The sequence below is a fragment of the Dermacentor albipictus genome, chromosome 6 (assembly GCF_038994185.2).
Source record: "Dermacentor albipictus isolate Rhodes 1998 colony chromosome 6, USDA_Dalb.pri_finalv2, whole genome shotgun sequence".
Taxonomy (NCBI): Eukaryota; Metazoa; Arthropoda; class Arachnida; order Ixodida; family Ixodidae; genus Dermacentor; species Dermacentor albipictus.
The window spans coordinates 67543877-67571763 of NC_091826.1; the positions used below are offsets into that span (position 1 = coordinate 67543877).

The window sequence follows — 27887 nt, forward strand, 5'->3', positions numbered from 1 at the left end:
TAACCAGATGCACATCCGGTTTGCTACCCTGCACTGGGGACAAAAAGAGGGAGAGGAGATGGACATTTGCAGGTTTCCGAGTCTACACACAGCTGCCAAAATCTGTCGACTTGAGGTACTCCAATAACGCTTTCATGGCTCTCTGTACCATCTATGCGTACAGCCATGGTCCAAGGATCTTATTTCCGAAAATGGTCTAGAGCCCAGGTGGATCAATGATGTCCGGAGAGCTTCACACTCGACGTCGTAGTAGGGACAGAGACATAGGACGTGTTCAATTGTTTCTATAGTTCCACAAGTATCGCACGTGGGTGTATCTTCCATTCTAATGCGGAACGAGTAGGCCTTCGTAAATGCCACCCCGAGCTAGAGGCAGCACAATACTGTCGCCTCAGAGTAGGAAACTATTGATGGAACTTGTAGCCTTAAGGATGGATCAAGGCTATGAATATGACACTTCGAGAGGTCCGGAGAAGACCAGTATTTGTGGGTTATAGCTTTCGTCACAGTAAAAGCAGAGGACACAGGGATCTAGAAAAATGTGCCAAAACATGTCATGCAAAAAAAAAAAAAACTATTTGGCATCCTTTATTCGTGATTCATGGGGCACAATACTGTACACAATGAAATTCATTGAGAGTAAGAAAGGGGCAGCAAATATGCACACTGCCGTGACATAGGGTAACAAAACAAGAGGAAAAGAGGCGAGGCCTGAGCAAAATGATCAGTGTAGTCGTCGTTGCCATGATATCGTCAGACGTCAATGGATATGGCCGACTCGCAGTGGTGTCCACGCAATGACAGAAGCGTTTTCTTTACCCGTGCCACCTGCAATGACGAAAAACGGGGACCAGTTGGCAAACGTTTGCTTAGGGCACACAAGGGTCACATTCTCACTGAAAGTGGTAGCACACTAGTCGGTTTAGACGTGAAGAAACATTCATGCACCGTAGTAGCCGACAAATTTCTGTGGCAGTGAAGGAAAAGCTACAGGGGTGATGCTTCTGCACGCTTTCTGTGCAGAAGAGCGCTTTCTGTCAGACGTATTTATTATGATTAGCATTCCCAGGATAATACACGCACTTTTGGGCATGTACATGCGGATCTAACCTGTTTCCATTCATACCAACTTGGTACATTGGGTATGTGCCGTTCTTCCATGAACTCTTTGACACCAATTTGTGTTACTGAGTGTGTGCCACCCTTCACAATAATCATCATAACATATAAAACATACTGTCGCCAGTTACATACGCATCACGAGATTGATTGCTAAATGCATTAATATCACCTATAATTTCCAAAGGACGCATGTGGGGCATATCTTTTGGAGCAACTACTGAATCAGCATAGCATGCTACTTGCGACAGCTCTGCATTTTCTAAAATTCCGTATCTTCTGTATTTTTCGCCCTTGGTGTGATGCCCTTTGATCCCTGCTGGCCTGGGGTGGGGCATTTGTGCAATGTTGGGTAGCGCTGGAGACAAACGGCTTTCGCTACCTTAGGGATATATATTACATATATACTATATTCTATATACACTATATACTATATATAAACTATATTCTTGCACTGTTGAGCGTAGCGCCCAGTGGGCCTTTTGCAGCCTGAGTGTGCATGCTAGACAATGAGGCGATGGCTGTCGTAGCCTAGTGAACCGTTAAGCTCGAACCCGTAGTGGTCGGTACTCGTGGGAGATACTAGACCACCACAACGTAAGCAATATTCAGCGCAGGTTGGTTTGCTTTTACCGTGCATGCAAGCAGCACAAATTGCAAGAAATCACATGCTGCGAGAAACAACAACACAAAAAGGTCCCTGCAAGAAAAAAAGAAATCGCTCAGGGGCAGAGTGTCGTGTCGAAACTTGCTTCGTTCCAGTTCAACTATGTAACGGATAAATAACGGTTCAGACCAGTTCAAGTTCATTTGAACCAAAGAATAACTACGGGAAAAAAACTGTACATTTATTCAACAAGAAAAGCTCGATGCTGCACGCAAAGGTTACGCATGTTGTCCTTCGTGCCGCATATAGTTAGAAGTTACAAAAGAATATGCTGATCTAGCCAACAATGCTGGAATCTATGTGAAGCAAAGCTGTAGAAAGAGAGAGAATTTATTGAAGAAACGCAGACAGGTCCTCCAGCCTGCTACTCTTCTCTCAACATGGAAAAGGAGAAAGAGTGGGAATGATGAGGAGGAGAGACAGTGGGATGAGACTATATATGCATTCTTTTCCGAAGGGCCAATTCTCAGCCTTGAATCTAAGCCAGCATTAACTAAAATTCTGACGGAGCCTTGACGGCTCACTGTGTTGGTACCATGTCCAGCCAAGGGCCCAGTAAAATTTTTTTCGCCCAACTGGCTGTTGTTAATTGATGCTAAGAAGTTTTGTGAATACAGGCCGTGGGTTCGTATTCACAGAAAGCTTACCCTAGAATTGTTGGCAAAAGAAAATTCTAGAAAATCCTGCTGCTGAACACATTATTAGCGAACATGGCCAGCGAATGGCGAGAGCACCTACAAACGAAATGCTTTGTGAATTATTCCTGTCATAGCAGGCCACACACATCTACAATCGCTGCTCAAGGTGCGACGTCAGAAAGCATGCGCAACATCAACACCTCGTATAGAAGTGCACAGCCTTTACTCAGAACAGACGCATGATTATCAACTGCCCACCTGTACCTCTCTGCCCCACAAGTTTTCAGCAATGGAAGAGGTCAAAGAGCCACAGCACAGAAATGGGCTCCTGGACTACCGTAGGATCTTTCTGCAAGACCTACTTGTCTAAGCACCTAATATTAACTTGCCCTATGCTAGTTCCGGTTCTCTCCAATGTGGCAGCACCAGGAGGGCATGTCACACTCGTTTATTATTAATAGAACATTTGTAATAACCTCAGAGAGAAGGCGCGCTAAGATTCGATTTCAAAATCATGTAGCAGAACCATATGTGAGAAGTAACATGTCATTTCTATTGCACTTACTCAGCTTCTGCAATTAAAGGTCACCGCCCAGCTAGGAAGCACTTCTTTATTTCAATATTACTCCATAGGTCTCTCGCTAACTGAGAACTATTTGACAGACACCAATTTCAACTGCTTACGAGTGTATTACTAACACAACTACGCCCCCCCCCCCCTTAATGCAATACATTGAAAACCGTACTAATGGTGCTGCTTCTAAAATAAGAGGAAGACTGTGTGTACCTACATATGAAGTAGTCTAGCTGAGCCAAACGCGCATGCAATGCATGGACGAAAAGCTCTAGAAAAGGCAGAGTTACAGTTCAAGCAAAAACAGCATTTTTTTCCCACTGGTTCATTTCCAGTTCAATGCGCTGCTCAAGAGTGTTTAAACCAGCTACACTGCACCTTAAATAGGTGTAAAGAAGAGAGGGGGTGTTCGAACAAGAGCAAGCAACTTGATCAATCTGCAACTCACGTTCAGCACGCATCTTGTCAGTCACACGGCCCCAGTCACCTTGTAGACCAGCAGCCGTCGAGTCTCCTGCATCAAGTGAAAAAACGACACAACCTAACTAAGGGGCCCGTGCAACAGATGTAAAAGTGCCCACACCACATGCGTACAAGACTGTCCCAATGCTCCAGAGCTCCACACAAGCTTTCATTACTGTAGCCTGCACTGGGGCCCAAATGTGCCAGTCAATAGCTGAAAGGATTCACTCACGTGGGCTCATTTCTTTCCAACCAGGACGAGGAAGCTGTGTGGTCAGTCCAGCCCGACGGTGCTGTGGTCGTGCCTGCCATGGCTGCAGTGGCGCCCCCTGCCGGGAACCGTGCTGCGCTGGGCTCGGACTGTAAAAAATAGGCCGACTAAAGTGTCAATTTTCAGGATAGCTACAAACAGGGGGGAGAAAAAAAGAAAAATGAAAGGACGGTGGGGGGGGGGAGGGGTGACAGAAGTAAGGCATAGAAGGAAACGTCCTGTGGCAGCTTTATTCCAAACAAGCAAGGGCTTTTGCAAAACCTCTAACTTGGCCTACATGTGCACAACTGAAAGAAACTTGTAAATTGGCTGACTTAACAGCTCTTTCAAAGCAACACTGGGGCTCCTTGAGATGGTGTTTAGCAGTAGTGCAATGGTCACGCAACATGAATGGTACACGCACACGCGCACACACCCATAGCACTAGATGCACGTTCGTTGCTCTTAAGTAAAAGAATAGAAGGATCCGAGGGGCTCAGTCATTTTTCGGTTACAACTATAAGAAGAAAAACAATGAAACCTGGGAAGCATATAGGCAATTAACTGTTACACTTTATTGAAACGTAGAAGTAGTAAGGAAAAGAAAAACGGACGAAAAGACAATTGGCCACAAGAGGGAGCTGAACTCGTATCTTCTGCCTTACATGTGCGCAGCCTCACCTATGTCGGGTGTGCCGCGCATAGAGCCTCGAGTTTAACGTGCCAACGAGCCAAATGTGCAGCCATTATCAACTACACAAGATGCCATAGTGGAGGGCCCCCAATTAATTTTGACCACGCCAGGTTCATCAACACGAGTCATTCAAGGTTAAAAGCATCTGTAACAACAAATTCGGCATTCGCAACGAGAACAGAGCTTTTGCAAGCGACAAAATGCCAAAAATTTGAAAATTGGAGTGAGTGGCGCCATTTCTCGTGGGCTATGGTACTTCTCATGCGAGGCCAGCAATGGCCAGTTCACAGAGAGTAGCAGGGAGAGGTTGCATGGAGATTACGTCAACTTGTCCTCTTAGGAACAGGTGGTTCAAATCGAAAAGCAACAGCGGGATCCTTGGCGGCCAATATTCTATGCAATGAAAGTGGTGTAGAGGCACAGAAAAATGATTATAAGACTTCTAAACAAGTTATCTATCATCTAGCTTCACTTAATAGTACTTCACTTTACTGTCCCTTAAGTTAAGCAGCGTTTTTTGCATTCCACCTCCACTAAAATGCTATGGCCGGGCCTCAAACCCACAACCTCACGCACACAGCCATGCATCAAGTTACTACGAAATCCTGTGCACAGGTTAGTTCTCAGTTGTACAGAATGAACAGTTGTTTTTCCGCATTGAATGCCATGCAATGCGCAGTGTTGTGCAGCCTTATACAATACTCAGCACAGCACGAAGGGAAGCAATATTAGGCACAATCATGCAAGGGGAAACCAAAATGCCATGCTCTAATAAACTAAGATTTAGAACCACCTAACAGCTCTGCCTATCAGCATGCCTTTGTTGAGGTTTTCTTTTCTGTAATGCAGCTGAAGTTCATTACAACATTACAATGTCCATCTCATTTACGCTATACTCCGTTTAATATCTGAGAATTCTGATTTATGCAAGGAAAACTTAACTGTTGCAATAGTGGTGTTGTTATATGCTGGAACGAAGTTTCAGAAGCTAATATTTTGGAAAATGAGTTATGCTATTTAATTATGGCACTCAAACCAGATTTCAATGTCTGTGCAATAGCAGGAAATAAAGGTGAATAGAAACAATACCTAAACAGCTTTACTACAATACTTACACTTGGAAAAAGCAACATAATATACTACTCAGCACACGCCTTTTTTATTTTCTTTTCTGGAGTAATGTCCAAATCTCCCAAACCCTTGCAAAAATACAGGCATCAGGACACAGAAATTTATTACAATTAAGAGCATTGCCGACTCATGATGCGAGCATTGTTAATGACACTGGCTCCAGCTCGGAGATCTACTTTGGTATCAAAATAAAATGCTTCCCAACGTCCACACTTGCTACATGTTATTCTTTTACATGCACAAAGGTTGCAATATATTTCAACAACTTCAAATCAATTCGAAGTGCAATAAAACTACCATAAGCTTTTTGGTAACAGTGCATGCCAGTGCATTCTCTGAATCAGTGGACTTCGCCAACACCGAAAGCACTTGTTACAAGCTCAAGAAAGCAAACGGTATATGCACTTAAACTCCTCAGAACTAAAGACCACTCGGGAACATGATTGCTTTCCAATTCGGTGATCTATTGGTATGCTATGAACATGATAAAAACAATTTTTTTTAGTTTAAATAATCCTGTTTAATGCTCTAGACAGTACTTTCAAAAGTAGATTTTCAAAAATAGGCCCTTTCTGCAAAGAAGCTTTTATTGGCCTAAATATGGAGATGAAGACGCAACGTCATGTGGAGGCTGGCACGCTTACGGTGCGTCCTGGACTTTCCTGTCATCTTGAAGTATTCGGTGGGCACTTCAATGGTGCTTCTCGGCGTCACCGACTACACAATCATCATCATCAGCCTGGTTACGCCCCCTGCAGGGCAAAGGCCTCTCCCATACTTCTCCAACCACCCCGGTCATGTACTAATTGTGGCCATGTTGTCCCTGCAAACTTCTTAATGTCATCCGCCCACCTAACTTTCTCCCGCCCCTGCTAAACTTCCTTTCCCTTGGAATCCAGTCTGTAACCCTTCATGACCATCGGTTATCTTCCCTTCTCATTAGATGTCCTGCCCATGCCCATTTCCTTTTCTTGATTTCAACTGAGACGTCATTAACTCGCGTTTGTTCCCTCACCCAATCTGCTCATTTCTTATCCCTTAACGTTACACCCATCATTCTTCTTTCCATAGCTCGTTGCGTCGTCCTCAATTTAAGTAGAACCCTTTTCGTAAGCCTCCAGGTTTCTGCTCCATACGTGAGTACTGTTAAGACACAGCTGTTATACACTTTTCTCTTGAGGGATAATGGCAACCTGCTGTTCATGATCTGAGAATGCCTGCCAAACGCACCCCAGCCCATTCTTATTGTCTGATTATTTCCGTCTCATGATCCGGATCCGCGGTCACTACCTGTCCTAAGTAGATGTATTTCCTTGCCACTTCCAGTGCCTCGCTACCTATCGTAAACTGCTGTTCTCTTCCGAGACTGTTAAACAATACTTTAGTTTTCTGCAGATTAATTTTTAGACCCACCCTTCTGCTTTGCCTCTCCAGGTCAGTGAGCATGCATCGCAATTGGTCCCCTGAGTTACTAAGCAAGGCAATATCATCAGAGCATCGCAAGTTACTAAGGTATTCTCCATTAACTCTTATCCCCAATTCTTCCCAATCCAGGTCTCTGAATACCTCCTGTAAACACGCTGTGAATAGCATTGGAGAGATCGTATCTCCCTGTCTGACGCCTTTGACTACACAATGGCCTACAACAAATTGGCAGGAATTTTCGCAAAATCGGACGCTAATACTCCACTCAAACCACTTCCACACAGTGCCATGTGCATTGGAATTTATATTCGGAACAAACCTGCTTGCACGATCACTTTGAAATCAATCTTGAAAAGGACTGAATGCAAGGTAGTACCCTAATGGATACCGAGGGCCATATGAGGTTATATAAGGAAAATCTCCAAAACCCAAGTATGTAGTTTTCTCTTAGTTTTCTGGCTGCATTTTGGATACTGCGTGGCCCCCCGTTTAGGGCAGACTTGATCAAGATGGAGGCTGCGGCAAGCAGTCGAATTTTCAATTTTATTCAGCTACAATATGCAATACGATTTATGTTGCAGAAAAAATCTGTAGAAAGGCGCTTAGAACATGGCACAATAGCTGGACTCGCAGATGACTTTCCGTGATGACGAAGAAAAAGCCGTGAAGGTCAAGCGCTTGCATCCCAGCACTCCCAACAATAGTCCCACAGACTCACCTTATTTATTTATTCAGGCTGGAAAACAGAAACATCCATAAACACCTTTGATACAGCACTTACCGCAGAGAAAAAATAAAATAAAGCACCCAGTTCGAAATGTTTCTCCTCCCCTCACTCTTTCCCGTTTTGGCAAATGCGAAACTGTGGCAAGTCCGAGCTGCACTTATTCAGTACCTGTTCCCAGAAACCAGCAACACGTGCAGACACTCTGTCCCCGTAGCTTTCCCTCCACTAACAAAGAAAGTGGTTCGCAAGTAAAGCATCAAACATTGTTGACTACAGCGGAGTGGAGGGCTACATTAATAACCAGCTCACTTGGAACCAAATGGTCAACAGGTGCACTCGGTTGTGAAAAGCAAGTGTATTTGAGCAAGGGCACATATTGTGCCGCTACTGTTCGACTTGAATGAAGCCACAAGGCCATCATTGTTTTAAAGCAGCTTTTCGACATCCTGCTTGCTCACCATATGCATGAGACAGCCGAAATTGCAGAGTAACTCGCACATTTTGTGAAGAATAAAAACAGAGGTAAATTTATTCACAAATTGCAGTGCACATTTATGTTCGCTACATCATGGTCTTTTGGGTAATCCAGCAAACAAACAATTCATACATCCTTTTTTTTTATTTTCTTCCAGATCAAGTGTAATTTAGGTTAACAAGCCCTTACTGCAAACAACAAGCTGTCTGCTAGAAGTGCTGGCGTGATGAAATGGTAGCGCAAAAATCTGCCGTCACGGTTTGTACCTTTAGTGTCGGTTTAGGGCCAAAGCCTGACACAAAGCCACTGTCTCCGACAGCCGCTGACGACAACGGCTCCCCCTGCCTGGCTGGCGCAGCATCCGCCCAGAACATGTGCGGGCTGTCACCCGTCACGGTGTCCGGCTGAGCTGGCCGAGGAGCTGTAGCCAGGGCGGCGGCCAGTTGCTCCTTGAAGACATGCACACTGTGAGGTGCCAAAGACGCTTCATCTTCGGCTGATGATACTGGGCTAGCCATGGCTAGCTCCATGGGAACCTATGGCGGGGCAGGAAAAAAAGCATAGGTTAAGAAAAAAAAAAAGGCAAACAAAGTGCTATTAACAGGCTTGCCAAGAAAACAAGTGGTCATAAAACACTACACTGTCGCACGTATAACCCACTGCTGAATATAACCTGGGTCCAAAGTGCAGCAAAACCTCATTCATTTGGCTCCCGTTAATTCGGAAATTCGGACGCGCTGTCTGGTCCTGTCAAACATGTACATAACCCTATGGCATGAACCTCCCGTTCATTCAGACACATTTAGTCTTACTTCAGTTAATTCGGACAGTTTGCAGAGCTCAGAGCCACGTGAGGCATACAGGATCGGTTGGCACTAGGGGGTGTTCAAATCGCACCGCCAGCGATGGCATCTCTGGTTAGCGTGCGCCGATCTCAAAGGCCATGCTTGCATGTGCTGGGAGTGCCGAAAGGCCGGAAATACATCAAGGCCGCCATGTTTATTTGATTACTACATAACAGACAAACCTACGTTTCAAGAAACATGGCGGCAATGACGTACTTCTGGCTTTGCAGTCGCTTTTGGCACTACCTCTGCATCACTATGGTTATCGGCACGGTAGTTATCGGTCTAGGCTAGCACCCCTAATCTATACATACATGTTTTTTTCTTTGTATTGCTGTTTGCCATTTCCAACGTTGTCTTTTGCTTGTGCAGTTGTGTGGTTGAGGAGTTGTGCATTTTTTTTTCGTTGTCGTTTTTACGGTGTTTATCAGTTTGCATCAGGTGCATGTACGAGGACGGTGGAACTTTTTCATTTTTTTTTTGTACGTGTTAAACTTTGTGCTTTTCTTTTTTGTTTATACTTTGTTTTTTCTTTCTTTCTTTACCTTTACAAAACGTCTGTCCAATTGCACCATTCAGAATTGTATCACGGAGGGGGAGGGGGGCACTACAGCAATATCAGTGGTTGATACCACTCCTCCATGATTGAGAAAACACAATGAGCTTATAAAAGTGAGAAGCAAAAAAAAAAAAAGCTTCATATGCAAGTTCAATGTGATGAAGTGGTCTAACAGTACAAGTTTCATCTCTAAATAATAGAAGATTATTAAAGGAGTCCTGCGCCACATTCTATAAACGTTGAGAAAAGCATTTTACATTAGAACACACTATTTCAGAAACACATGACAACAAAAACTACTTCAATCCAATCAGAAGTGAATTTATTGGCAATCAAAGGTTGCCTATGATCCTCTTTGTGCTGCTCCTGCTTATAGTTCAATGTCTTAAATATGGTGGAGCAAAGTGGTGCCCATAACGTTCCACTTACTTATAGTTGCCAGGCCATGCAGTTCAAATTTCATTTTGGATGTTCACATAGATGCCACTACTTCAGGTTTTGGTGCCTATGACATGCCAAATTCAGAGGCTATCTCTCAGATTACGGTTGAGTTCGCAGCATGGTTCACAGTGTCTCATCCCTTTGAGGTGCTACAGTGTACAAGATAGTTATGCGAGGCTATCCTCGCAACCGAGTGACACGAGCAGGACATTCCCTTCCGCACTTATCCCTACAACAATCACACAATTTACAAGGGTCAAACAAACTTCACCTGTATGTTCACTCTTGCAAATTCGTCGGCAGCACTAGCATCGGCTAAGCGATGGATGCCCAACGTAAAGAGCTTCAACCGTGATGGCAACGCACCTCAAGGGTGTGCAACTCAGAAAGCAGACAACCTGTTCGTGAGAAGCTGGCGCTTGGGCCTTGAGTCACATCACCTACAGACGCCAATCAGAGAGCAGCAGCAAGCTCAGCGAGTATGCTCGTCACGACGCCCCGCAGTATCTACACTATGCTGCAGACGCAGCTACATGCCATTGTAGCGGCTAACTATGCGGACTACAGGGTTGGAGAGCGCACCCGCACTCATGTGCTGTAGTCTGGGCATGCTATGTGGTGCAGACCACCTCTGTCCTGCACCAGCTTGACCAACAGATAGTGGCCACATCCAAAATTGTGCATTTTGCACAATAGCTCAATATGAAGTGGCCTGCCAAGGTGTCTAGCCAGGAGCAGGTAGAAGTGAGCACACGCTGGCAAGTGTACATCTAGTCTGACCTTAAAGGGGCCCCGAAGCACCTCTCGGGCTTGGTGAAATAACATAGTCTGCAGGTAGCATACGCTGCTATGAACATCTCAGCCTAGTTTTGCTGTCGTACGTGGTGCGTGGAGCTCGCAAGCGGAATGTGAAGTCGCCTTTCTGTCAAACACTCTCTTTGAACAGAAGATTCCGTCCTCACTCTCTACTAAGTGCACTATTTTGTCATTCCCTTAGACAGCTATTGGCCGATAGCTGACATGAAGCAGCGGTCGGCTACACGGCATAGATACTGCGGCCACCGCGGGATGCCACCACCTGTCCACTGACTAAGGGCACTGCGACTCACTGAGGACACCTGCGTTTGGCTTATGTTTAGCGTGTCGTAGGCACTAAAGGCGGAAGTCACGGCGCCTACGTTTACATACAAAATAGAATTTCAACCATGCGCCACAGTGACATTTAGAATGCCGAGCGTTGTGGGCTCGCCCCATTGCGCCATAGCCTTTGCAGTGGAAGGCATTGAAGAAGGAATGGTAGAACAGCAGAGGCCGTGTTTGATGGCCAATAACTCCGCTTCTGCTGAACGTATCGAAGTACTTTTTGCGGCAAAGTATTTCTAAATTAGCCTACTTTCACTTCAACTGCCTTTCCCCACTTCAATAAAAAGTGGTTCAGGGCCCCTTTAAGTTTCGTGCGGTTCGAGGCTAGTTGAGTGTCCCAAACTAAAGAAAATTAGCGAGACCCGACGGCTCCAACACTGATAGGCAGTGTGGTTAAAGTTTCATTGCTACATGCATGCCTGCCAACCTGGCGAGATCAAAAAGCGGGGTACTTCTTATTTGCGCCAAAAAAGGGGGGAGGGGGGTTGCATTCACTGTTTCAACTTCCGGTGGGACCGGGGGGGAGGGTGTTCAAACTTTCAGGCAGTGTTCGCCGAGTCCTTTTGCAGGGACCTTGCAGTAGCAAGCTTTGCTCACTACAAAAATTTGTCCGCGTAGCTTTGCTCAAAACATGGTCCAGACTGACAGCCCTTCACTATCAGCAGGTGTTGGAGGGTTGTGATGAGCCGAATTCAGTCCTAGTTTTTCACGCCGTGCTAAAATCCTCTCACACTCTGCCTTGCTATGCGGTATGAGGAGTAAATCGAGCATCACCTTAGCAACTCCATGAAACGTTTTCCATCAGTGTTTTTCATTCTTCCAACCATAGACCACTGCATGTTCCACCTCTCTTCATTCAGAATGTGCTCTTGAAGACTGTACGCCTGTAGTGTGGCAAACTCAGCTTCGAGAGCATCTAAAGCGTCTTCAGCAGATTCATTGGAATCTCGGGGCAGCAGCTGAGGGAAACTCTGAATAAAAAAATGAAGACTTGAGAGCGATGCCTGTGAAATAAATTTCAGGCTGGTCACCTTCCTATTCTTCAGAGTTGCGTCAATACCCATAACACTTCACTTCGTCACATTTTGGAAACATTTTCCGTAGAAGAGGCCCAACGTGGTCGCTGACACTAAGGGGCAGGTTGTGTTCGACAAGGAATGCCGTAAACAGGCACTCCACACGTATGACACTGTCGTCGCAGTTGTTCTGGAGAAAGTTCACTATGTTGTCTTGCTGCTCAGCGGTGCGCAGTGGAAGCGTGCAGTTTCAAGTTGCCTTTGCCACCGTGTGCTGACGTCGCATCCACACATTGTACAAAATACATAAGGTTCTCCATTTCTTGATGTCAAAAAGCACGGAAATTCAGAAGTACAAGATCGCAAAAACTTCTGCAAATACCTTTTCTTGGGTATTGATAGCGCCATGACATCAAGCTCACGAGGATTGTAACTTTACACGGTGCACCGCGTACACACGGCCTAGCCAACATTAATCATACACACAAGCAGCAACGCCTTGCAAGCAGCAGCAACAAGGAGGAGAAGGCCTGCATGAAATGCAAGAGCTACATTGGCTCTGGCTTTGGTCGGCTTACTAGGCACTGTAGTCGGCTGCTTAGACGATGATACCGATGGTGCTAGTGCGGCAGTTGTTGGCGATGCTGACGATTACGGTGTGCCTTTAGATTTCGCAGTGCCGGTTTCACAAAAACCATTATTGCGCGAACAGAGACCACTTTTCAGGAGCTACAAGACAGTGATCGTACAATCGGAAAGTTCAGTAAAAAATCGGGAGGGTGGACAGGTATGTACATGGCCGAGTGTGGCCAAGTGTTAGCAGACAACAGTCAGCGATAGTACGATAGTCGTACTGCTGGAACCATGCAACTCCTACCGAAATTCGAAATGCAGATTTTCGCTTATTTCAGCCTGATTGCGTGAATAAATATACACAGTAACGGTAGGAAGAAGCACGCTGATCCAAACACCCTTCTCGATGATGTCGGCAATTGGCCAATAGCAGCTGAATACAGGAATCTGCTACATGATGAAATACAGCAGCCTGAAAAGAATGCTGACAAAGCCTTTATTGAAAAGAGTTTCAGAAAAAGGTAAGTTCACGGTCTGCGTGCGAGCTCCACGCCCCGCGCACAACTGAAAAATTTAGCTTAGATGTTCATAGCAGCATGTGATATGCGCAGACTGTTTTTTTCGCCAAGCCAGAGGGGCAGTGCAGGACTTCTTTAAGATGCGTTTTAGAGAGACAATAAAAAGCAGCGCTGATGAATTTGTAGGACATGCCTACATGCTCCTCTGGCTTTTGTTCGCCAGTAGTTATTGGCAGAGAAAGAGCGTGCAAAACTTCTCATACACGAAAAGAAAAGTGTCCCCATTTTTGGTGCTGCTGTCACAAATGCACTAACTTCATAATCTCTGAGCAAACGTGCCTTACTACCGTCTCATGGTAGTAATTAACAAGTCTCGGCTTGACTACAGTGTTGCATTATAAAATGCTGTGATAGAATACATGCAAGCGAATGGGAGCATGGCAACCTTGCACTGTTTTAGGGGTACGGCTACGCTGTTCCCGCTTAACTTGAAGACAGCGCGGTAAAACTTCTTCAAGAGCACCATGCATGGGGTTCTACCAGTCACAGAAAATTCAATTCGTTGTAAAGGGTGTTGAATTCGCTCGTAAATGCATCCCTTCATGGAATGGGGGGCATTGAATGAATCCCACCTGCAAAAGCAGATTAGCTGTTAGCACTTTGTAATAAGACTGCAGCTAAAGAGCAACTGTCCGCTGGGGCAAATCTGCAGCAGGAAAGGGAGGTCGTGTCGCTCACCACAGTCGGTGAACACGGCGCACAAAAACCAAACCTGCTATTGACGGAAGGCTGTCGAGGCAAGTGAATGGCTAGTAAACCGAGCACAACTACAGGCCAGCCGCAGCGGTCGCTGCGTGCGCATCAGATACCCCGTGTATGCTGCTCATTCGACAGCGCTGCGCAAGCCAAGCCCTCCATAACACATGCCTCAGGCATCAAAGATGATGTCACTTACAGTGCATACATAGACGAGGGACAAAAAGGACGACAAAGACAAGCGCTTGTCTTTGTTGTCCTTTTCATCCCTCGTCTATGTATGCGCTGTAAGTGACGATTGATACCATGGAATACCAACTAGCCCGTACCCAAAACAGTGATGTGATGTGGGATGTCAAAGGAGACTAGCGGCATTACCTGGAGGAGAACCTTAACACTTGCTTCTTCACATGTACCAATGTCATGGCTTTTGATGGATGGAATCCTTTAGCCATCCGGAAATTATACTGTAGTACATTAGTAATTAACTACATTGCAACATTTGTCTTTAAGTCCCATTTCCCTCTAAGCCACAGGTAGACCTATACTTCGATTTGTATGGTAGGCCCCCTACTACTAGTAACTCCTAGACATCGATAACTATTGGACATGGTATAACAAGGCACTTACCACTTGGTCCTCCTGGCGGGCTTGCATGGGCGGTAGTGATGATGCCGGCGTCACCGCTGCTGTAGGGGCAAGCGGATCCGTGGCCGGCTGCGGCTGTGGCTGCTGCGGCTGTGGGGGCACTGAGAATGGCTGGTGGTACCCGTGCCTGATGGACAGCAGCGCCTGCACCGCCTCCATGTCGTCGGGACCCCAGGATGCGCAAGACGAGGTGGGCCCCTCCTGCTCTTCTTCTTCAGGCGGCGTGGACGCTTCCGTGAGTGAATGCAGCGAGGACCAGACGCCCGACGAGGAAGAGGTGGAAGAAGGCGTTGACCTCGACTTCTTGCTGACATTGCTATTGGTGTAGGCCTGCAGAGGAACAACTTGGACAGTCAGACACAAGCTTCATGTTTGCAAACAAAGGGGGTGCTGTATGATGTGTCGCAATGACGACAGATCATGAGTGAGCAGCATGTGGGAATTAATCTAGAAATTAAATTCTGGAGTTTTACTGCCAGAACCATGGGCTGATTGAAAAGCACATGGTAATTAAGGACCTCAGATTAATTTTGACCCCCTGGGAGAAACAGGAAGGTTGAAAAAGGTTATTAAAAGCTTCACATTTTCTTGTTCATTCATTGTTAACTGGAAATGAGAACTCCAAGTTTCGAACAGTTTGCTTTTTCACCATAGTGAACCTGTGTGTTGCCTCTTCATGAATCATCACCGACCAAAGGAGATTTCACTGCTCTCTCGACTTCAAAGGTACACTAAGCCACAAGAATGCAGCACCACGCCTTCAACCTCTTCTAAACATTGAGACTTTTGCAATAAGCTTTCCCGAGAGAAAAACCTCCACCAAAGAATGTCCCGTATATTACAGGCAACATAGGGGGTCTGATGTTCAATTTGATCTGACCTCTCCGTAGTCCTCGTACAGTTCATCCAAGTCCTCGTCGTCATCGTCGTCGTCATCCACGCCGGCAGGGGACTGCACCCGCGGTTCCTGGTTCTTGCAGTTGCAGCAGCCCGCCACGCACCCACACGACCGCCGCTTCTTTCGCTTTTTCTTCTCCTTGGGCTCTTTCCATGGCTTTAGGTAGGCTGTACAAGGAACAAACATAATACACATACACACATTAGCAGCAGCAGTAGGAGCTTATCCACTGTAGGACAAAGACTTCCCCAGCTATCTCCAGTTGCCTCTGTCTTGTGCTAACTAATTCCAAATTTAGCCCGATTACTTCTCACTTTCGTCACACCTTCTACTTCTCTACTGTCCTCAGCTGTACTTCCCCTGGCACCCATTCTGTAACTCTAATGGTCCACCATCTTCTTGTCCTATGCATTATATGGCCAGCCTAGCTCCATTTTTTTTCTGTTAGGGCCAACTAGAAAACTGGCTAGCCCTTTTTGCGCTCTAATCCAAAGTGGTGTTTTCCCGTCTCTTACAATATGCCTAACTGCTACAGCACAGAGGCATATTCCCTGGCTTTCATTGTCTTCTGGCTTCCTATGGTTATTGCTAGCCAGTGCTGCTCGAAAAGGCAATAATGGCATGACTGAGCTTCTTGTATTTAAGTGACCTATTTAAAACTCTCTTGACACTCCTGCTATGTCTTTCTCTCCTTCCCATCCTCCAGCCTGCCCTTAACTCTTCCAAAACCTTTAAAATTAAATTTGTGGCTTTCACGTTTTAAACCACTACATGATTATCAGGCATGCTGTAGCTAGTTGTGGGCCACTAGCCTAAGGCAACAGGCGTTCCCTTCCCGTTGACCTAGCCACTTTTCCCATTACATTTCTTCATTTGTAATGGTGCTTAACTTCTTTTGCAACTGCTTGAGCTTTCTTATACATGCAATAGGATGCAAGTAATGTACATTTTTTTAAAATGTACACTTATGAAACCATTCTAGGCATAGGAATAGCATTTGTCTTGGGCATTCGCAAGAGTATTGCCTAGTAACTATGCAGGTTTATTTGCCCTGTTCAAAAATTGCAGAAGAAACCCGTCGAAGGAAGTCCGCTGCCATAGAAGCTACAGTGATAACACACTGAGGAAAATGCATCACCATACCTTCTAATTAGTTCTCGTACAAGGAGAAACCTAAATCCTTATTAAAGTAACCACACAGTGAAAATTGTAGTAATGCGTATACCCTAATGCAAAAATGTAAAAACCAGCCATGCAATGCCTATCACAGCCAACTGGCCTTTTTTTTTTTGGCAATAGACTGTACCTCCCCATAACCTGTCAAGCAGTGCACACCACATAAGATAGTTCGCAGGAAACAGTGGTTAATGCATTCGAAATCTCGCTGGGGCACATAAGGCAAACAATGATTTAACCTCGCAGTTATACATCACCCTTGTAGATCCCTCATTACAACTGAATTAATCTGATCGTCACAGATAACCTCCTGTGATCTCCAGAAACCTCCTGACTATGTTATGCTGAACGAGCATTGAATCAATGTGACAGCTACAGATTAGCCATCTAAAAATGCCATGATTGTTTAATGCCGAGAGACAACATAGGCACTGAAAAAAATTGCGAGCAGAGGGAGCAGACAATTTTTTCGCAGTTCCAACCACCCTTCACAAATCAGGTGACTTACACAGGGCACAAGCGTGGCTAGCAGGCTCACAATTCTTGCTCAGTCAAGCCACTTCCTTCGAGGCGGAGGCCTTTGCAAAGAGGGTGCCCTGTCCCCGCAAACAGTGAAGTTCCTGAATAAAACTAAATGGTGGCGAAATTCCTCCTCACCCAGCCTCTCATTCTCCTAACCTTCTTGCAGCTCGCTCTTTTTCTTGTAGCTCGCCCTCGCAGTTTGGTCGTTCGCTCGGAAGCCACCCATAGAGTTATACAAGGTGAAACATTAAATGTTGCTGGGTGTTTGCGCATGAAGTTCTACCGTTTTGAAGGCTTGATTATTGTGTGCTGTGCTAGGAGCAATGATGGAATGCTATGGAACTGGCAGAAGCAGATGTTCTTCGTGATTTTTCGGCACGTAACTACGCGCTTGTTTTGTGGCTTCGGGTTGGCTGCCTGCTTCCAGTTAGACGAAGGCTTTTGAAGCTAGTTTTGTGGACAAATTCCTTTTAATGTCGAGTACTAGCCCAAAAATCAGAAATTGTTGTCTCGCCATAATGTATATGTAATGTACACAATCTTTATACACATGCCAGAGCTTTGTCTGAGTGTTATGTCCATGGCCGTGCATTGTACTTGTAAGCAAAAGAAATGTCACGGCTTGCGCAAATCAACTCGCTTCGCGAGCTATTTCTGTTGCATTGATCAGGTTCTTTATTTGGCTTTCTAAAAACACTTGCCCGGCGTGAAAGGGCTACGACGAAGGTTTCGCCAGTACACGCCAAAGGTGATGCGCTTTTGTGTGTGCAGCACTATGTAGTTGCTGATTCAACAACTCGGATGCGTTTGCGCTGCTCGAAGTGCATACATGTACGTGTACCGAATCGAAGTGCATACATGTATTTGCGTGTACCCAATCGACTGCCTTGTGTCCAGCTTGTGCAGCTTCATAATTTATCATCTTAGTACCATGATGACTGAATGCAAGGCGCGTGACATATTCGCCTGAATAACGCCAGCATCATGTAGAACCGTGCGCGATCAATGCGGAGCATCTCAGCTATTCTCGCCGTTTCGTCGTGACACTGGCATCTCATTATGCAGGGAAACTGGTCCTACACTTTTATGACAAACTGGCGCCACTGGCTCTCAAGCACAAAAATCCCAGTGGAACCTGCACTTCATTTGTGAACAAAGCAAATGCAAGGACGAAAGTTACACATAAAAATGGTTTCCATCAATAAGCGCTTTCCGCCTTCGTGCAGTTCCAAGTCAATATGAGCCAACAAACACGTGCACTCCTTTATCATGCCGAGATGACGAAGCGGAGAAAGCCTACTCACAATAGTAAAAATTATTTGCACTTGTAGTGAAGAGCTTGTCCTTGCAAAATATATTTGCAGCTCCTAACAAAAGCATGGACTGACAAAGCTAAGTGCTCTCGGTACAACAGCAATAACACATGTTACGTTTCTCGCACCATATTTGACAGAACACAGCCTACGCACTCCATAGGCTCATACACCTGCTGACGATAGTGCAATCAGGAAAACAAATCCGAACAAGCGCTGAGAATAGCACGCGTGCATAAGCTTACCCAATCCTGAGCTCTGTACCCCGTCAACAAAGAAAAAAAGCTCCGTTCAAGCATGTTTGCACCTCCAGTACTCTTAAAATCAATCCCTAACATAAAACAAAAACTGAGTTCTTCAATGATGCAGTTAGCCACAAAACTTAGCCAAAACATCCGGAATCCCTTGCAATGGTCAACTCGATGGTCAACAGTTATGGTGGTAAGTGCGCGAAGACGTGGAAAAGAAGAAAAAATAGAGAAAAGGGCACGAAAAATATCATGTGACGGTGCTCAGCCAATTAGGAGACACTGACATTCTATCCTGCCTCCTTGCAGCAGTGGTATATGCAAAATAAAAGTATGTCGCTACCTTTTAGTTTTATTCAGAGAACTTCAGCAAATAGCACTGACAGAACTTACTTCTCACGCAAGAAGTAAACAAAATTGCATAACCTGCCATTTTATTTCATGTTTAAATACTTCACTCCTTTTTATCCACAGCTGACTATAGCTTCACACTCGTAAATGAGACTTTACTTGTGTCAGGAGTTCAAAACAAATTTTTGTGGTGGCAGTAGCAATTCTGTTCTTTGTTGACACTGTGCAGGGACGTCCGGATGTCCCTTGTTTGGTTACTCTTGTGCAAGGCTGAATACGAGGGTCACGACAAGGAGAAACCTTGCTGCATTCGACAATCATGTCGCAGCTCGCCACATCATCAATCACTCTTGAATTTGAGGGCCGTGCTCTCGGTAAATGCAATGCTTTGGACATCTTAAAAACTGTTAACTGTTTGTCGTTAATCTCCCTTCAACTTCTAACCTGCGTTGTCTTGACCTGGTGTACAAAAACACGACTAGGGAAAAAAAGGAAAAGAGCTAGTGCTACGAGTAGCTAAGATAGAGGAAAAGAACTGACTTGCGATGTCCTTGATGCGGTAGATGCGGTGTGGAGCAGCACCATCGTTGATGCGACGAACGTTGGGCAGCTTGCGAAATGCGGCCCGCACGCGCTGCTTGGCTTTGGACAGTCGGTTGGGGTCCCGGTCGTCCCATTTGCGTTTCAGGATGGACCAGTCCTGCAAGAGAATTGCCAGTGAGCACACACTGTGAGCGAGCGGCTCAGCAGCTGACAGGACAAAAGATGTTTTAATTGGTTGATTCGGTTTGTTTCCGAGCAACACGCAGGCTACAAGGGATTCAACAGTGGATGAGCGCTGGATTGGTGGTAAGTTTGCCTGGTTCCTACCATGTTCCAAGTGAAATTGCAGCTATGCAAAAGCCTCTCAAGATCAAGGTTAGAGAAAGCCAGCCCAAGGCAAATGTTCAGCACAATTATAAATCCCGTATGGATAAAAAATAAGACAGGTCACTTGATTTCCATACCCCAACAATGCAGTTCGCCAAAGCTATGCCCACAAGTTTCCTAGTTATCAGTGCTCGTGAAATAACTATGGGAAACGATCATGGCCATGTCGTTAACAGTGACAATTATGGCAGTAACATCTATGTGACCTTTATACAGGTCAAATACTATGTTGCCGTGCCTTGATCCACTTCAAAACTCTGCAGGGTATTGATTTGTCCAAAAGCTGTGAGAAACAGAGGCAGTGAGTTCAGATTTGCGTGAACGAGCTAAGCTGCTCCGACATGTACAGCCTTCCTACAATTGATCTGTCCTGCTATTCACCTGGTGCAAAACAGACTAAAACTTGCTAAAATGGCAACACTGTTGCCATGCTGGTATGAGGAGAACCAAACTGCAGCACAAACAACAAGACGACACGGCGGCAGTTTACTGTCCGATGGACAGCAAGCACATGGCTGTGACTACTCCACTGACTTCCACAATGATGACAACAGCATGCTTTAGGTTTCAGTTTTATTTTCGCTAGCAAGTTGGCATCAGTGGATCAAAGCTTTCACTGTGCTTATTTGGCATAGGCTCAGTGCAACTTTCTGCTAGAATGCCATTCTGGAACAAGATGGTGCGAAGGACCGCTCTTGACAAAGCAGGACCCTCCTGATAATTCGAAAGCACACCTCTTCACACTGCATATTTGCCCAACTAATGGTGGTACTGGTCATCATTCAAATGAAAACAAAGTGATAGCTTCACATGCTGGAGCTGGTAGCATGCGCATGGTTTCATCATAAGCGCTACACCTACATTTTTCACATTGCAACACAGGCAAACTGAGCTTGTACATGCTCCTTACAAAGTTTACTACGCTGCCATTAGGTGGGCAAACTGCCTCACAGGAAAGCTAGATTTACAATGAAGAAAAGGGTGTACTGGCACAGCTCTTGTATGACGGCATCATTTGGGAGGCTGCTCCAGCAATATGGCAAATCAGGGGACAAAAGGGAAAGAAGAGGGAAAAAAAGTGGGAAATATGGCAAGCCTATGATAAGAGACACCAAAGTCAAGTTATTTGTAATCCTTGACTGCTACCTTGTGTTCTTTAATGTTCACCCAATCAATCTACACAAGCATTTCTGCATGGCTGCAAGCAAATGTGTCTAACGCATCTCCTAAAGCTTCTGCAACCGGCAGTCACAACACACCACTTTTGATTGCGACCAAAAACCATACATCACATGCTGAATGCACAAATGTGCACAAATAATATGTGAAGCTGTAGTTGCAAAATGAAAAGGAGTTATTCTTTAGAAGACTCCAATGACTGTCCTACTCGTGTAGCTTCCACAGCATTGCGTGCCAAGTATGAAACAAAGTGCTACTATAACGATGTTGACCTCTGAAAACACTTTGCACACAGCTTTATACAGAAAATCAGAGAAAGCCCCGTCCCTCAGCAGCAAAGAGCTGAGCATTCAAGAGAGGCGAGCAGTGGCTTACCCGAAAGACATTGGGCCCCTCACGGTTGAAGCTCTTGCTGCCCTGGTGGGTCCAGCGGATGAGGAAGACGCCGCGGCGGCGGTTCAACCACTGCAGGTCATCGCCATAGCAACGACTGTCCAGGCACGGAACTAGAAAGTCCCGCACCAGCAGGCAGTTGCGGGGGCTCCACGCTCCGTTCGCGCCACGGCGCTTCCCGCCGCCGCCGCTCTTGCTTGTGGTGCCGCCTCCCACGGCGGCTCCGTCCCAGTTTCGAGCCGCTTCGTCTTCAGATCCAACCATGCTGCCTGTAACAGCGGCCAGCAACAAATCCCTTGGACTTTATTGGTTTTCCAAACTTGACCCTTTCTGTTCAGGTGGCTCGTGTCGGAACCACTCACTTTTAAGTTTACCCCTAGCACACACATCTCGTGGTATACAGACACACTCTATAATGATGCATTAGCTTGACACACAGCATGCAAGGAAACATGAAACAGTGCAAACTGACAGGCAATGTTGTTTTCAGATCACAGTGACTTTTTCCGCGACTTCCCCGCTGCCAATTTCGCCTGCTTCAGGACCTTGTCTGAATAAAGCTACTTGAAGGAGGTGTCCCTCTCTGATCTCCTTTCACAGTCAGAATATTTCCAAGGGTAGGAGACTGACGAGTTAAACTCTGTTGCAAAATAAATCTACTTTTCTTAAAAGTCGATGAAACACTTGTAAAATCATAAACAATCCCAAATCCGTAAATCCTAGGAAAAATTTAGGAGAGTTGGCAGGTATGAAAGACAAAAAAACTACAGGAAATCAGAGTGCCAGCAATGCCAATTATGCGGTCTAGGTTGACTTAGCACTGTAAATCATTGGCTCTCTCCGAAACTTATAAAAAATACACACACTGCTGCATGCAGAGATAAGGACTCTGAGCTGTCTTTGGAGCCTGCCACTTAAGGTATCTAAAGTGTCTCAGGCATGAAATAAAAACAAAAATTGAAAATTCCTGCCCATCCCTCACAGAACTGCAATTTGATTTAGCATATTTGCACGATTCTAATGCTTGCTTTTTATTTTATTAAACCTGCATTAAAATTTGCGTGCACGTCACAATCGTAAATAATTCTACTCAACATCAAAAACAAAACTGCTTCTTACTATGGAAAAAAGCTCAATACAAGGTAGCTAGCCACACTGCAATCAAACATATGTTTCTTTAATGCTGTGGTTAGCGGTCACCCCATCCCAGTTTGCTGTACATGTGGCATTTCTAACACATTACATGGAACTGAAGATGACTTTCTGTGGTTGGTAGGCAACGAAAAGGAGGTGACGTCGGACTCTGATGGCAACTAGCCACTAAGATTCAGCTGTGTGCCTTTGCATGTTCCATAAAGTTGTTTCAGCACAGTAGGAGTCGACTTGGGTTTCGTTACTTGATGTGCGCGGTGGAATCGGCACCAAGGTATTTTTATATCTGGCCGGTAATATAACTGCAAGTTACAATTGGGGGCATGGTAGAATCGTGCAAGTATGGTAAATGTCTGATGCACCACAAGCTCCCTGCAGTATACTGAATTTATGTCATACACTTGCATGTAGTGAAAGAAGTGCTTCGGAAGTGTCATTCTTACTCTTTTTTTCCTCGTTCAAGTTGCAAAAAATATAAATTTGTTACTTAACAAAATCTAAACCAGAAAAGGTTACGCATTCCGTTTTCTAAGCCCTCTCCTGTCCAACACCAAAATGCAACAGATATGTGTTTGATTCCACTATGATGGAAAGTGCATTTGTGCCACTTTTGCTTCTGCGTGAAGGGATCTCCTTGTCCAGCTCCGACATGGAGCAATGCTAGCTGGATACTAGATAGCCAAGCAAGCAGCACCTCGCTTGCGATTGGCTTGTATTATTACATTGCTTTTTTGTAGGATTTAGGGTCCAAAAACTGCGGAGTGGATTATAAGAGACAGGCGTTCTTGCATTCTGTCCTTATCAAAATACCTCTACGACTCAAATTTGCCAAAGCCAAACAAATGCATCAGTGTGTTACAGCCAACCTCATATCTTCCGCTTTCAGAGTATCAATACAATTGCCAGATTGCATGATAGTGGGTAGAGAAATTTTACCACTAGATGAGCACATATGAACTTTCTGCCCTGTAACACTACAGTGAAAATTAGGGTTTGTCGGTTCTTCATCCCCTTCTAAAAAAGGCATGTTATCAGCATATCAAGGAGAGAGAAATTCAGTTCAGAGATATATGCAGGCATTCAAGACTTCTGCAGTGCTGTACAGAGTGGATGGAACGGTACACGTGAGACCGAGAACTACAAGCTAAGTGCTATTATCAATGCACACACAAAGAAGTCATAAGTTTAGTTTGCCACTTAGTAAATTTACATGCTAGGTAAATATAATGGCAAATATCAGGCAAGCACATCATTCACACTTTTAAGGGGTGCCTTGCTTGAACGTGCCCTCAGGCACTTTCTCAAATGGTCTATGACTTTTCTATGGCAAGTCTATGGCTTTTCACCTGTGGCACCCCCAACATTTGTCATTGGAAAATGAAGCCTTGACTTTATCAAAATTGCACGTTCACAATGAGTGTGACTGTACACTCAGTGCATTCACTCAGTACACTCAGTGTGACTGTACACTCCAATATAGAAAAAACAGGACTAAACTGAAAAAAAAAATGCTTCAAGAACTTATATCAATAACAAGAACAAATGTAGGCAAGGCTCACCACATGGATATATAAGATTGGTTACCCACCACATTTGTGAGATGTGAACAGATCAAGAATACTGCAGTGTACAAACATGAAAAATAGAATAAATGGAAAGCTCTGAATCAAGTTTCTCAACTCAGACAGGCAAAAATCAATGCAATTCCAAACGAAAGAGCAAATGTGTGCAGCAGGTACTGCCACAGTCAACAGCACTCAGCAACAAACAAAACAGTGAAATGCGGTGTAAACAATGGCAGCAGAGATTGCCAAAGTTTTTCATGAGCAACAATGGGTCACTAGTGTTCACACAGATGCCTGCAAATGATAGAATTCTTGCGAACAGTAACCTTAGAAAGTCGAAATAAGGATTGTTAGTAATAAATCTTAGATCCGCATCTACAGATGCAGAGTTAAGATTATTAGTGCCACTCACAAAATTAGAACTTTCTTCACTAAATCTTCCCGTGCAACTACAATAAAAAGCTTACGCTGGCCCACAGAGGAAATAGGAACACTCAGATGCGATGAAAAGGAAACGATTCTGCAGCTAAGGAATGCAACTGCTTCACTGCAAGTGCAGCTTGACAACGCACACGTGCGTTTTTTTTTTTTTCTCAGAACTTTCGCATGCATGCACAAAGAACCACACGCTCACTACGACTAATTCGATTACGCAGCTTCGTAAAAGCAGCAGCAGCATAAGTTAAAAAAAAAAGAAAATGTCGCGCTTACGCTACTCTAAAAAAACTCGCCACAATATGTTAAGAGCAAATCGTACCTTGCAGGCACTCCAGAGAGCAGAGACGCAACCATCCAATATTAACTTCACTTGTAAACTTGCACGAGCAATGTGCAATGCATGTGATCGGCGGCGGCGTTAACAATGCCGCGAACAGTCAGCTTAACTACCCTGACAAGCCATTTCTACGGCTAGCGCGGCTACCACGCCGTTTTACTAATTACGAACACAATTTAAACGCACCGCGCACGAAACCAAGTTATCGACGAAGCCGGGCGCGCGCCTCGGCTTCATCGGCGAAGGCGAAACCGGCCCTCGGCTTTCTTCCGCCGCTGTGTGACGGCCCCCGAGACAGCGCGCTCCAATCACGAACTAAACAAAGAACGCAGCCCTAAACAAGGCATCGCTTTCTTTTTCCAGGAATCGCGGAAACAGTGAGCGTGTATCTCTGCCACTGTTATCTATGCCAGCCGTATCAGCGGCGTTTTGGAAGAAGGAATACCGATATGCCACCAAACGCCTTCCAAGGAACGAACCCAGCAGACAAAAGATCAACACGGCGTCGCACTACCGGGACCGCTGTCAGCGAGCGGCCGCTGCACGGGCAACGACATTTTTTGTTGTTGTTTGTTTTTTGTTTTCGCGTTTGAAACTACCAGAAGCCGCAGAACGAAAGCGGCGTTTCAACGACTATGTTCGAAAACGCGAGCCGCCAGGCATCCACGAACGCCGAGTTCGCGCGAAACCGGAGCGTCATTGTTGGCTGCGTAGTTGAAACGATCCGCCGCGGCGCCGGAGCCGTGTTTCGTTTCGTGAGCCTTCCCGCGCCGCCGACTCGTTTTCGAGGCGCATTTGGAGTCGCGGGCCCGTTCCAAACATAGTTTAGCCGGCGCATATACTGTCAACCAGCGAGCGGCACCCGTAACACCCGAAAGCTAAACAACCGCCACAGCTTCTCCCCCGGCACGCAGAGGCCCGTTCAAAAGTTTAGGCGTGGGGCAGCACCCACGTGCTTTCGCGCCAGAGCTACTTGAAGATGGAAACCGCGTTCACATCGCATCGTCCGGGTCTCGTGCGAGAATACCGCGGCCTTAAAACGCTCGTTTCGCGAGAAAAACTGTCAAAACGCGTCGCCAACATACCTGGCTTGCGGCCACAACAACGTGGTCCTAGCGAGCTCCTTTGTGCTGCGGCGGCCGGCGGCAAGATGGGCTTCGCACCAATCCGAAATGTCCCGGCTTTCAACGTCGGTGGTTCTGCATGTTTCAGTTCGCTGCAGAAAAGGACTGGAACGTCGTTTTTACTGCTAACTTGCTTGGATCGCACAACGGAAACTAAACGCAACTACGCGCACGGATGGCTGTTTGCGCGCGGGTAAAAAAGCTGGCCGAGAGCGATTGATCTCGATGCCAATGACTAAGCGCGGGCGCTCCAAGCGAAAGTGAGTCCACGAAATCCGAAACCAACCGTACCTTGTGGTGGCACGGGTAGGACTGACGTCGTTCGTTCGGCGTCGCAGTTTTGTTTCTCGCTCGTTGTGCCTGGGGAATCAAGATTTTGATAGGAAAGAAGCTGATTGCAGGCTCCCACAGCGGCGCAGTTTACATCTTTACAATGCGCTATAATCACACTCGACCTGCAAACAATTAACCTGTGCAAAGATCAAATGAAAAGTTTAATTTCGCCGATACTGGCATCGCTACGGCTGTAGCATAATTGAATGACTACAATGTTGGTGGCTTTCACGGCTCTATTCGATCAACGAACGGGCGATATGATCTATATCAATAGTATCACCAGTTGCGCTGTCGGTCTTCGTACCACTGCACAGAACTAAACTCAATCTAACAGAACTATTTTTCGCAGCCGGTTCCATGCAATGTGTAATTAAAGAGAAACGCGAGAAAGCTCAGTTTTTGTTGCAGTACTCCCACTTTATGTCGCTTAATAGAATTGTTTTTTCATTTCTTGTTTATTCTTTTTTTAATTACCAGCTTGCGCAGCAAAACGTCAATATCATCGCGAAGTGCATGAAAGTGTCTTCATCACTCGCTCTGATTCCGCTGTAGACTTGCGCTGTTCCTTTATGCTGCAGTGTGCTGCGCTTAAAGGAAAGCAGCTATCAGCGCGGAGATGCGCAGCAAGTTTTCGCTTACCTATTATTATCAGCTGATGGGTGGTCCAGTGCAAGTACCGCAGTCGCTGCAGCGACGGCTGTCGTTTGTGGAAGTGGCATTGCTGTCCAAAAAAGTAGCGTTGTTTCTCTGCGCGCGAAGCGCACTTACATGCTGTGGCCACTTTGTGCTCCTTTTACTTTTCTGCGAAGTTTTCGAAGCGTAGGAAACGTCACCTCGAAATAACACCACCGTCTCTGACGTTTGGCCGTCAAAATAAGCGACGGTGCTCGCAATATGCCGCGTAGTTCGGTCTCTGTGAGAGAAGAGATACAACACGTGCGATTTTGTGCTACTTCTGTTGTCTTAATCGTGGTGTCTGCTTCGAAAAGTTATCAAGGAAGAACAGCCTTATATTAATAGGCTGCGCTTTCGAACATACGTGCCTCCCGGCGTCTTGCGTAGGAGCACTTCTCGTCGTGTATCCTTGCATGTCAAAAACTTGCGATGCGCGGAGTAGGGGAGAAAGAAATTTTCGCGTGTGTTGGACTTGAAATTACAGGAGCGACGCACATTCTAACGTAACGCGTGTTCAAGAGCGTCTGTTCGGTGTGTGATCGTGCACGCAGTAGCTGGGTCCGATATACCTTCAATAGTTTAGGACCGC

General features: G+C 45.6%; 1 protein-coding gene across 1 annotated transcript; it reads right to left on the minus strand.

Moving 5' to 3' along the window:
- Positions 1 to 530: 530 nt before the first annotated feature.
- On the minus strand, positions 531 to 27408 carry LOC139061147 (uncharacterized). The gene is made up of 11 exons (XM_070540770.1): positions 27263 to 27408; positions 26579 to 26647; positions 26249 to 26362; positions 21654 to 21940; positions 19710 to 19869; positions 15542 to 15726; positions 14644 to 14991; positions 8429 to 8698; positions 3693 to 3820; positions 3447 to 3512; positions 531 to 828 (listed from the first exon to the last, which is right to left on the minus strand). Exons 4-10 carry the CDS (start codon positions 21933 to 21935, stop codon positions 3482 to 3484), a joined length of 1404 nt encoding a protein of 467 aa, XP_070396871.1. The 5' UTR covers positions 21936 to 21940; positions 26249 to 26362; positions 26579 to 26647; positions 27263 to 27408; the 3' UTR covers positions 531 to 828; positions 3447 to 3481.
- Positions 27409 to 27887: the final 479 nt, after the last annotated feature.

Coding starts and splice junctions, on each gene's coding strand:
- LOC139061147 (XM_070540770.1), bottom strand. CDS start 21,935: ATGGTTGGATCTGAAGACGAAGCGGCTCGAAACTGGGACGGAGCCGCC. Junction 14,992..15,541: donor TGTACGAGGACTACGGAGAG/GTCAGATCAAAT, acceptor GTTCCTCTGCAG/GCCTACACCAATAGCAATGT. Junction 3,513..3,692: donor TTGGAAAGAAATGAGCCCAC/GTGAGTGAATCC, acceptor CACTTGATGCAG/GAGACTCGACGGCTGCTGGT.